Below are 12,820 nucleotides of genomic sequence, written 5' to 3'. Positions count from 1 at the left end.
TATCTATCTATCTATATATATATATATATATATATATATATATATATATATATATATATATATATATATATATATATATATATATATATACATACATACATACCCAAGTTTCACTTAAATCAGGCATGTGCAATCTACGGCCCGTTACCTGGTTGTATACGCTTATTTTCATCTGGGGCGTGGCTTTAAAAAATCACTTATCCGGCCCGCACCTTGGAAGATGTTACATATGACTGACTTAAATGCAGTCACTGATGCAGAAGATATTTGACTTTCACAAACTGTAACAGAAACTTCTTCATGCCTATGCCGGCGCCCGCCTGAAATGTGAAAACTACATCTTTACATGCTTCTGCAGGTGAGACAAAAATAGCTACTTTGTCAAATAAGTTACCGTAAATTTTCATATTCAATATTTTTTTCTTTGTGTTGTTGAACTTGTGTAATTTTATAGTGTAAAGTCTTTAGCTAAACACTTTTATATGTATTTACAAACATCAAATATGTAATATATTCCTTCCTCTAACCGCACCAATGTAACCATATCTCTAGACTAATATTGCTTCTCTCGCTGTTATCATCATAGAAAGTAATCTGTAAATCTGAAATCTTTCTAAAGCATTTCTAAATCTTTTTATGTTTAATATCCACAATCAGCATTTGCACACACTTCTGTGTTTTCTACTCACTTTCATTCTGTCGAAACAAATATCTCCTGATACAGAAAGCATTGCTTCATGTCAAACTCGACAAACATTTAAAAAATAACCACTCCGAAAACTGTTGAATTCCAAGCAATGTAGCTTTATGACATTATTTATGTTACATTTAAACTGTTAAAGAAATTTCAAATTAACAAACTAGTTAATGTCCAGAAAATTAAGATATTTTCAGGTGGTCTCACAATGGTCTGGCTCTAGAATTTAACTTGAGAGAGAGAGAGAGAGAGAGAGAGAGAGAGAGAGAAATTGCGAGTGATCTATGATAGTATTGTAAATAAATTTAGTGTGCTTTTGATCTCGTGTAATATCTTGCTTCACATACGACTACGGATAATGTGACTGGGTGGGACATCATGCTACATGTCTGCGGCATGATGCCCCAGTGCTAGACATCACTATAAACATCACTATAAATTGCCACACTGCAGACATCGTAGCGATATGACTGAAAAATTGTTAAAGCTACGTTAAAAATCCAACTCACACACACTCCTTTGACTTAGAGAGGCCCAATATTCAAGTATAGACATCAAGAATTATGAATTGAGGCTGTCATTGAATTAGAGAGGTCTCTAATTCATAGGTAGGGCTATCTAATATATATATATATATATATATATATATATATATATATATATATATATATATATATATATATATATATATATATATATATATATATATATATATATATATATATAGTGCCGCATATTCGGAATATTTTGAAAAGCGTTTCTTGTATTCGAACCGTGTGGACATAAGAGGACAAATTTTTAATTCTTCCATGGAACAGGATTCCTAAAAGCTGAATTGAGGTACTATAACATACTTTAAGATCTACCTCTGTTCTCATATTAATGACAGAATGTTTAATAGAGTCGCAAAACACTGTATCCGTCATAAATATCTCAGGCTGCGAATTCGCGCAATTCATACTTTTCGGAGCCCGTAACTTCACTTTGGTGGAACGAAGAAACGTCAATGATGGCTTGATGAATAGAAAAATATCTTCAGGTCATTGCTTTTTGTCTTCGACATTAAGCCCGCGTCAGTCACCTGTGGTCAACAGTTAGACAAGCACTGAATTTCAAATGCATAACTTGAGCAGCAGAGAGGGTGAACAGACCACTTAAGGGAGTGGTCACCCTTGTGTTTGACCAAAAAAAAATAGTGACCACTCATAGAGGTCAATTACCACGTCTACGATTATTGTTTGTCCCAAACAGAATTGTAGACGCCCCTCTCTGCTGCTATCAATATTGGGAATCATCATCTGAATCATGGGAATCTTCATCTGTTTCATCTTCATCTGAATCTTCGGAATTTGTTCTATGTTTCAAGTAATATTCAAGTTCTGATGGTGGTTTTTCTATTTTTGGATTTATGTTTTTTCTTTTTCTGTAATAGTTCATCAAACTTCTGTATCGATCTCCACCGCAATTTTTACAAATCTGATATAATCCTCTAACGCCGTTGTTACAACCAACACAACCTCGTGGACCAGCATGAGGGTTTTTCTTTATAAGATAATTATGTTTTTTGCAATATTCTCCACGGCATTTTTTATTACAATTGTTAGTGGTTCCTTGACGTAACCACGCACAGTTGTTCATTATATTAATGATATCTGTTTAATTAAATTTAATTTTATCATCACCCCTGTTACCCAAATATTTTATCAATACCCACACGATATCTTGTTCTTGGATCATGTAAATTTATTGTTATAAATCCATGCGGGGTAGCTTGCGCTCGTGAGAAGAAATTTTTGAATTTAATTATATCCATGTCACCACCACACCAAGTTTGATGAATATTTCGCAACGTGTGTGTGTCTACGCCATTAAACACAACTAAAATGTTGCAGTTGTCTCTGATCACCTTCGGAATTTGTGTATATCGTTGAGTAACATAGATCACGTCTGTATTTTTGTGTCTATCTCGGGAAAATATTCTGGCTGGATTTGATTGTTTATCTAGCATCACATCGTCGTATACAACTAAATTATTAATAAATCCGTCTATGGAATCTACGGATGGTGCTTCATCAATATCGGTTATAAACTCTATAACATCATTATCTTCATCCAGTAATCGCGCGTTTTCATTGAAATCTTTAAGTACATCATAACATCGCTGATCATCAACGGATGGTGCTACTAAATATAATTTATCCCATTTCAACCATCTCATTATCAGATCAAGTAATAATTGCGTCTTACCCGATCCAGATGGTCCTATGATAATCATTCTGATGAAGTTCGGTAGCGCAGGATGATGCTTAACTGGCTCTCGTTGCCGAGTTGCTGAGAAATCAATTATATCCATATATATTATAACATGAATTTATATTGTTTACGCTGTAGAGTTAAAACTCCAACTGTTGATTTAGCTACAGTTACAACAAAAAATAAAAAAATAGCGTACGGTGGAAAATGTTCTATATGCGGTAGAAAGAAATTTTCATTTTTACCTAATAAGCGCGGTGGTGATATTGCTAATTTGATGTCAAAGTTTCCAGGGGCTCCATGGGCTAAATATAGTGGAGAAAAACATCTACCAGGATATAATTATTGCGGTCCTGGTACCAGACTTGATATCAGGCTCGATAATCAAGATCAACCAAAACCAGGCGAGGAACCAATAAATGCTATTGATCGAGCTTGTCATGCTCATGATGTAGCTTATAAAAGTAAAAATCTACAAGATAGGCATATTGCAGATGTAAAATTAATTCATTCATTAAATTCTATAAAAAATAAAAATATTAGAGAATCATTAGCTAATTGGTTAGTAAGATCCTCGATGAAAGGTAAATTAGCGATTGGGGCTGGTAATTAATAATGGAGTCAATTTATTATTCACCGAGAGGATACTGGAGAGGCAAAGCAGGAATTGGTAAACTCGCTGATGCAGCGGCGGTTAAACATTCTACTGCTAAAACGTGGTTGTCCAGGCAGGCAATATGGCAAATTTATCTACCACGTCCTAAACAAATTCAGTACGCGTATTTCGATGTCAGTGTTCCTAATGAAGTTCATCAAGCTGATATTCTGTTTTTACCGCATGATACTGTGCGTGGAAAAACGTACAAATACGCGCTAACCGTAGTTGATGTTGCAAGTAGATATAAAGAAGCAGAGCCGCTATCAGCGAAAACATCATCTGAAGTAGCCGATGCGTTTGAACGAATTTATCAACGAGGTGGTGGACCACGAGGTGGTCTACGATGGCCACAGCTACTACAGGTTGATCCTGGCAAGGAATTTCTTGGTCCAGTATCATCGCTGATGGAACAACATAATACCAAAATACGACGAGGTCATACTGCAATTCACCGTGATCAAGCAGTTGTTGAGCGATTTAATCGAACACTTGCTGAACGGTTATTTGGATATCAATACGCGAGGGAATTTATTCAGGATAAAAGATCTCGCGAATGGGTGGCAAGATTACCAATCGTGATAGCTGCATTAAATAATGAGATCACACGAACAACCAACATGAAACCCACTAGCGCGGTCACAAAAAAAAAATATACCAACACAACGGAAAGATGCTGGAAAACAAAAAATATTAGGTGATGTCACAGTCAGATATTTATATGAGCCTAGTGAACTTGAAGGTGGTAAAGTGAGAGCAACTGATCCTATTTGGAGTGTTACCACACACAAAATATCTACCGTGACAAGATCCACTGGAAGAAATGTAGGCGTTTCCAGACCTGCAATCTACAGATTAGATTCGGCCGCTCCTCAACGTGGATTTACACGTGAACAACTACAAATAATTCCCGAGGATACACAACTACCGCCGCGATCACTTCAGTGATTTCGATCACTTAACTAGCACCCAAGGCGCCTGCACCCCGACGTCGATTACACTCAAGACAGGTTAACATGGTATTTTCTCGTGTATGACCGCGACTATTATCTTTTCTATCTACGGTAAATTGTCTTGAATCATTACTCGAATACCGCCATAACATTATACAATTACAACTGGTGCAATGATTATTCTGCTGCTGTTTTAACTTAATAATAAATTCAACATCAAGATCAAAGTCACGTTTATTTTTTTTATCAGATTGTTTGTATCCGATTAATTTTTTTCTTATTATATCATCATCGATGATGTTAAATTTATCAACGATTTCAGGAATTATAATTCTACGTAATTGAGATATATTTCTGACCCTCGATACCGCTAAATAAACTAAATTTGACCACTCGATGCGATCGTCTACAATCCAGACTCGTGTATCAGAAATAGTTAATCCCTGAGACGAGTGGATCGTCATAGCGTATCCCAACACCCATGGAGATTTGTCAGCGCGTAATGCATCTTCGACCACACTGATATCAACGGCGACAATATCATTTAATACGAGATTCTGTTTCCTTGACTCTGTCAAGGGTCCTGGAATATCAACATTAATATTCTGTTTTCGTGTATCTGATGGTCTATAACACAACGGTACGGGTAATTCTGAGTGTTTTTCTTTATGTAGTTGAAATAACTGTTGTTGTAAAGCGTCTCTGATTATTTTTCTACTTGCTACGATCAAATCGGTGGGTCTCCATGAGTTCAAAAAAAAATCACTCATTGATGTCTCTGAGATCACTCCACGTATTATTTCACACTGAAGTTTGTTTGATTGTAATCTGATTAATTTTTTAAACTCCCTCAAATTTGCATCAAGAGCTCTATGATCATCATCTATTTCTTCGTAATAATCAACGAAATTTTTTAACCAATCATGTGGAGATGGTCCAACAAAAGGCGGCGGTTGACCATGATCGCCACACATTATTATGGCGGTATTTTTCGTCAACAACCAATCAAGAAACATTTTTAATGTATCCAATGACACCGTGCATATCTCATCCCAAATAATTATTTTAGGTATATATTTTTCTCCCATCCGTTCAGGAGTCCATGTATCTCCGCGCCACCGAAAGAAACTATGATACGTGCACGATTGTACTTGCCGCTGTTTCATCTCACGTGCAAGTCTATGTGTGGGTGTCAGCACGATTATATCTGAATTTCTAAAAACATTAATCGTTCGAGTTGTTTTGCCGCATCCACCAGGTCCATTGAGATATACTGTCTTATATCTGGTTATTGGATCACTCAACGATGGTGCCTTCGACATTTCTGATATTTTATTACCCTCACGATAAAAATCTCTCACTGGAACATCTGCTGATTCTGTGTAATTGTGTAATAGTTCCTTTTTTATTCTCCACGAACCCCATCGTTCATCATTACTTGTAAATTTCATAACAGGTTCTAAATATTTACTTGAAATATAAAATGAGTCTGTTGCGACTCTGACTGCGGTCTCAGGAAATCTATTAATCATCGATAATAAATTTATGGAAACATAAGCCAACATGGAAGATCTTAGATGAGTATATTGCGGGGATACGTCATTTATGTAACTAACGATCGTACCTAATTTTGTTCCGTCGGATAAATAAACACTCTCTCGATTTACAAACGTATTTTTCGCCGTTGTATCAGCGATTATAAAATCGTACTCGGCATCATCTAAAATTAATCGTGCGTGATGTCTTTTATAATCATATGCACCACCTTGAGTAAATTTTCCTATAATTTTTCTACCGAGATCTTTTGCGGTTTTGAGTTTATTAGGAATATCATCTTTGGAAATATCAGGATATTTTTCCTTAAACTCGCTGATAACTTCAGAATCTGACATGGGCAACCAAACTTTGGTCTGTGCATGATATGATATAATTGCCTCACTGACCACCAACGATGTCAGTATCATACAATCTAGCATATATCGCAACAAAACTATAGGTGCCCAACGTTTTTCACAAAAATGTCTACCAAACCAAACATAACAAATCTTGTGAAGATTTTCGTTAAACTCGAACGACTCAATACAGGCGAATCCAGTCAAATCAAAATCAGGTAATGGTCCATTAATTGCCACTCGCGTCATCTCGTTTGTTGGGTGACCAAATCTTTCAAAGTACGTAGAACAATCTCCGTATCCTAGAAAACTTCCGGGATAACATGCAACCATATCAACTGATATAACATCATTGTAATTATATTTGGTATTCCATAATCCGCCATGTCCATATTCGACGCAACTTGCGCGTACGTCCTCGAGTAAATCAAATCGTGTTGGTTTCCATGAATTTCGTTCTCTGGCGAAATGAGCCGCAACAGATGGAACGGTAAAACAATTAGTTAGTAATTTGTCAGTATTTTCCGCGTGCTTGCACTGTAAAAACGTCGCAAGATTTTTCATCTCGTCATGGAGGGATTCTGTGCGATATATTTCACCGTTCGGTTTGACAAACTGATCAAATTCACCCTCCTCATTACTTTTAAATAACCATACCGATACAGGATCGGTTTTACTTATTTCGTTGATAAAATCAAACATACTATCTGTGTGATAAAATCTAACAGTTCGATCACGTGGAAATATTGTTACCGCGTTAGTCCATGCGTGCGCGTTATGATCGATAATATTTATTGGAGCTCCCATCGATTTATATTTCGACTGGTACAGTACTTCTCCCGTTATTGTCGCTACGGTTATTGGAAATTTTAATATTTTTCCTAACTCAGCAACATCTTTTATTGTAGCACCGGTATCCTTAACTGAATCAGCCCACGAGTTTATTTTTTCACGCCTTAAATCAGTTAATCCATTTCCACGCATCGCGTTTGTAAAGTGTTCTATTACTCGCTCGGCCACACAATTTAACCTTGAAAATTTCATCGGCGCTAGTTTATCAACGTTAGGTTTTTTATTTATCTCATAGATTCCATAAATAACTGCTGTTACAGGATATGCTCGCTCATAATACGGTTTATCAATACCAGTCAATAGACCCGGTCTGAAATTTTTACTTAATATGATAGTTTTATTATTGCCAAGGACAGGATCATATTTGTCACGGATAATCCAACTATCTGTTTCTGTTAATATAATAAATTTTACTCTGAAGAAATATTTTTGATTGCCCTCGTATTCAGCGATGTAGTTAATGATAGTTGCCGCTCGCTTGTCGTTCATTGTGGCGTCCGTGACAGTGTTGCGTATAATCTTGAACGTTGACCATGTATGAGATGCACCATCCGTGTAAAATTCTTTCTTAGCGTCGTGAATTTTCGAGATCAAACTTTTATTTTTCGGATCAACCAGATCTCGTACTGGCAAGTCAGAAGATAATCTGTCAAGGTTGAATTTATATTTAACAGGCCTAGTTTGGGATAATCTCTCAAACTTGTTCATATAATTAAAACAAATATTTAAATAAAGAAAATTATATATATATATACAATGTCCCAATGTAGATGGTTGATGATCGGCTCAGTAAATCGATGCAACAAATCCTGTAGAAAGGAATTTTGTTGGATGCACTCACAAAACATACGACGAGGAAGTCTAGGACCAATACCATGTCTACGGTGTGGTATTGGAGTGCGAGGAAAGACAAAATTATGTGGGAAGTGCGGCGCAAAACGGTTCAGAGAGCTTAAAAGATATTATGACAAAAAAAATAATAGCGGTGAAAACGCTATAAAATCCGTGGAGGATTATATATCAAGATTTCAGACAAACAATGATTTAAACATATAATATTATTATAATGGAGCAAAATATATTTGTCCCACATCCTGTCATAACAAACTATGAATCAAATATTAATGGTGTCATCAGAAATTGTATGCTTAAAAGACCGGTTGGTTTTGTCATTAATACTGGTTATCTAATGTTTACTGCTGGAAGGAAAAATTATCTCTGTCATCGTTTCACATACGAGTGTCACAAGGGTTTGATCAAAGACGGTCTTGTTATTGATCATATTGATGGAAATCCTCAAAACAATAATTTATCCAATTTACAAGCTATCTCTTACAGCGAGAATAATACACGTGGAAATACAGGAAGATATAAGACAATCGGAAAGAGGGCGGTAATTTCTACAAACATAGAAACCGGTAAAGAAATTATGTTTCAGTCTATGAACGCGGCTGCGACATATTTTGATATTAACTCGCGTGTGGTAAAATACGTCGCAGATAATATGACCAGATCTACTTTATCGAAAAAATATAAGCAGAAAATTATCTTTAAGTATCAATAACTATCATCACCACATTATTAACTATCATCACCACATTGAATTAATTTTTTTAATTTATGTCACAGTAGGTCCTCCACACACTACTGAATTTTTGATTACATAAGGGGAGATTACTTTGTAATATATAGTTTTCTTCGTAGATGGTTGGTTTTTTATGATCGTAATTAGTCAGTTTAACTAATTACATCGTAACTAATTACATCGTAACTAATTACTCGTAGAAGTATTATTTATGTTTTTTAAATATTTCCCCATCATACAACATTACGAGAGATCATGATAATGTTATTGATCCGTAGGAAGCTGTGTGCGGAACAGAAACCGTTGTCATGGTAATCGACCTGCAGTTGTGTGTTCATGCCACTGTTATTATTGATTCTCAGTCTGCTTAGGAAACCCGCTACAAATACAGAAACTGTTGTTTATTGATTCTCAGTCTGCTTAGGAAACCCGCTACAAATACAGAAACTGTTATTATTCAGAAACCGCTACAAATACAGAAACTGTTATTATTCAGAAACCGCTACAAATACAGAAACTGTTATTATTCAGAAACTGTTATAAATACAGAAACTGTTATTATTCAGAAACCGCTACAAATACAGAAACTGTTATAAATACAGAAACTGTTATTATTCAGAAACCGCTACAAATACAGAAACTGTTATAAATACAGAAACTGTTATTATTCAGAAACCGCTGTTTAGTGTAAATATTGGTTCCTTAGCTATATAGCTAGCTATATATTAACTTCCAAAACATATGTTCGTAACAATGTTTGATAGCTCAATCAGTATGGTATTGGACTGTGACGCTCGCGGTCCAGGATCAAACCCCCATGGCTGACAATTTGTCGGTGGTGTACGCATAATTGCGATTTTTATAATAGTGGGGGGAACCGCAAAACCCCCCCGCTCAGCAAAATTCCCAACCACAATATTGACTTGTGGTTGATACATATTTTCGTATCACCCACTGGATTAATTATTGTGGGTGGGATTTTGCTGAGCGTACATGTTTGTACTGTCCTTAGTTAGTGCCGTTTCATTCATAATCTGAGCTCGCTAATACACTCGATAGGGGCTCTTCATTCATTGTATATAACCATTTCATTGTATATATGTTATATGTATATCCTCTAAACTTGGTAGATTGCGGTGGCAAGCTACGAGTTTAATGAGGACTGTGCTGTCCTTGTGCTGTCCTTAGTTAGTTATATGTATATCCTATAAACTTGGTAGATTGCGGTGGCAAGCTACGAGTTTAATGAGGACTGTGCTGTCCTTAGTTAGTTATATGTTATGTGTATATCCTATAAACTTGGTAGATTGCGGTGGCAAGCTACGAGTTTAATGAGGACTGTGCTGTCCTTGTGCCGTCCTTAGTTAGTTATATGTTATATGTATATCCTCTAAACTTGGTAGATTGCGGTGGCAAGCTACGAGTTTAATGAGGACTGTGCTGTCCTCCCTCTTGGGCCTCTAGACCGTTGTTTGGCGGGTTAGGGGCTCTCGTAGAGGGAATATTTGCCTAATGAACTTGGTAGATTGCGGTGGCAAGCTACGAGTTCTTGGTTGTGCTGTCCCTGAAACATCCCGACGAACTCGCTAATACACTCGATAGGTGTTCTAGGGATATTTTTTTTTATTTTAAAGATTCATATATTATAAAATGAACCATGAAAATATCAATGATGTAATTGTCGCTATTAAAAAATTGAAAAAAGATGGAATTAATATATCTGATGAACTTAATCCTGAAAAAATAGTTTCTGACTTTGAGATTTTACAAGAACGTAAAACCATGGGGACACACACACTATCATCTGAATACAGGCTCATGAAACGGATTCAATCGGCAATGTTTCAGTCGCTAGCTACCGTAGAAGATGATCATGTGAAGGAGTTCGTTCCTCTTTCTACCGCCGTAGAAAGAATTAAATCGTTATTATCCCACGAGTATGAGGCAAAGAAAACGATTAGTACTCGCATAAGACTATTAAGAAAAATAATGTCAGAAGGTAACTTCGTTACTGGTGAAACGATCCAGAGTAACCTCGTTACTGGTGAAACGATCCAGAGTAACCTCGTTACTGGTGAAACGGTCCAGAGTAACCTCGTTACTGGTGATAATGAAAATGAAAGTTTTGGTAACTGGGGTCCATGTCAACGCTGACCACGTGTATTGGTAGTCAAAATCAAGAAAGTTCTAACCTTGTCAAATTGTTCCTAATAAATTTTATTTATTATAAATTTTATTTATTATAAATTTTATTTATTATAAATTAATTTTATTTATTAATAATATTATTTTTACTGAGGATTTTTTTTTTTTTACTAAAATCAAGAAAAATGCACGAATTACTTGATTCTGACGGGGTAGTTGGTAGTCAAAATCAAAGAAAAATGCACGAATTACTTGATTTCTGACGGGGTAGTTGGTAGTCAAAATCAGGAAAATTGAGCAATTTCGTTGTATTTTAGCAAAAAAAAAAAAATAAAAATCTCAGTAAAAATAATATTATTAATAAATAAAATTAATTTATAATAAATTAAATTTATTAGGAACAATTTGACAAGGTTAGAACTTTCTTGATTTTGACGGGGTAGTTGGTAGTCAAAATCAAGTAATTCGTGCATTTTTATGTTTCTGACGGGGTAGTTGGTAGCCAAAATCAAGTAATTTGTACAATTTCAGTAAAAATCAGGAAAATTAATAAATATTATTTTTTTTGTGATAGAAATTTTAATTTTACTTTCATCGACCAGCTTTTTTAGTTGCCTGGGCCGATTAATTTGTACCAAACACAAATTTGTGCCAGTAATAATAAAATATTTTTTTAAGTTGATCGAATTTGAGTCTGATCTCTGTTACAAATGTTCTTCTAACTGTTAAGAAATCCTCGCGTGTAAAAACCCTCCATTACATAAAGATCTACGACAAAAGTCCTTAGACAGAAATCCTTAAGACAAAAGTCTTACGACTTTACATACAGATTTATTACAAGCTCTTCTTCACGTATGTCAATTAAGCGATTAAGGTGGTCTGTGAGTTTAAAATTTATTCGTGTTAACATATTATTGTGACACCGCAAATACACGGGATTAGTTGGTTCTTGCACGATTAAATTTCCAGGGGGAACTTGTAGTGTGAACGTGTACAGGATGTATCCTTGTTGAGCTTGATTTGATCTTCCGAGATCTATTTGATAGCTGCCATCGATTACGTCACAAACCAGATTGACCGCGACAGTCGGTGTTATATTAACGATTCCCGGAGATACGTGTCTTCCGCCGCCGTGTGGATCATTATCATATCTAAGAACAGTTGGAGGTGGAATTAATTTTTTCCACGCATCGAGTATTTTAGGGAAGTTTTCGTCGATAAGATCGTTTAATAATTTTACTAGTTCTCTAGCATCAATCCCCGGTATTACAAATGTTGGTAATTGTTGTTCAGTTATTTTGTAATGATTGAGAAACCATGGTTTAGCTTTATAATTATCAATAATTTCATCACCGTATTTAACCATGTTCACAATGATAGTTTTATTAGCGTATATAATATCTGATATGACCTGATTTAGATGTTTTATCGTCTCAATGATTTTTTGTTTTACGTCATCGCTGTAGCTATCAGTAAAGAAATTTCGTAGTTTGTTGATTGATTGTTTAAATTCAAAAATAACAGGATCAGAATATGATTTAATAAATTCTTCATCTACGAGTGGTTTTGCTAGAGCACCTGAACGAGCATTACGTACATTATTTATTATTCTAGGAATGGTTTCACCATCAGGAGCACTTGTAATAATGGAAGTACTGCCGCTCTCATCCCATCTCCACGGATATTTACCTCTATATTCAGGAACTGTCATAAATTTTTTTTCATCTGTGATAAAATCAGCCCGAGTTGGTTCAGATGGTATCGGTGTTATCGGTGGTGATATTTCAG

General features: G+C 35.5%; 1 protein-coding gene across 1 annotated transcript in view; it reads left to right on the top strand.

The window, feature by feature from the left end:
• Positions 1 to 222: 222 nt before the first annotated feature.
• The window catches only part of LOC149795249 (uncharacterized), a 69,692-nt gene continuing 57,094 nt past the window's right edge, over positions 223 to 12,820 (top strand). Inside the window, exon 1 of the mRNA XM_089964972.1 lies at positions 223 to 358. Coding sequence (XP_089821098.1) covers positions 347 to 358 — 12 coding nt within the window. The 5' untranslated portion in view covers positions 223 to 346. The remainder of the gene's footprint in view (positions 359 to 12,820) is intronic.

This window comes from Sinohyriopsis cumingii, chromosome 7 (genome assembly GCF_028554795.1).
Source record: "Sinohyriopsis cumingii isolate HCF-2022 chromosome 7, ASM2855479v2, whole genome shotgun sequence".
NCBI classification, from domain to species: domain Eukaryota; kingdom Metazoa; phylum Mollusca; class Bivalvia; order Unionida; family Unionidae; genus Sinohyriopsis; species Sinohyriopsis cumingii.
The sequence above is the reverse complement of the archived record's forward strand: the minus strand, read 5'-3'. Positions and strand labels throughout refer to the sequence as shown.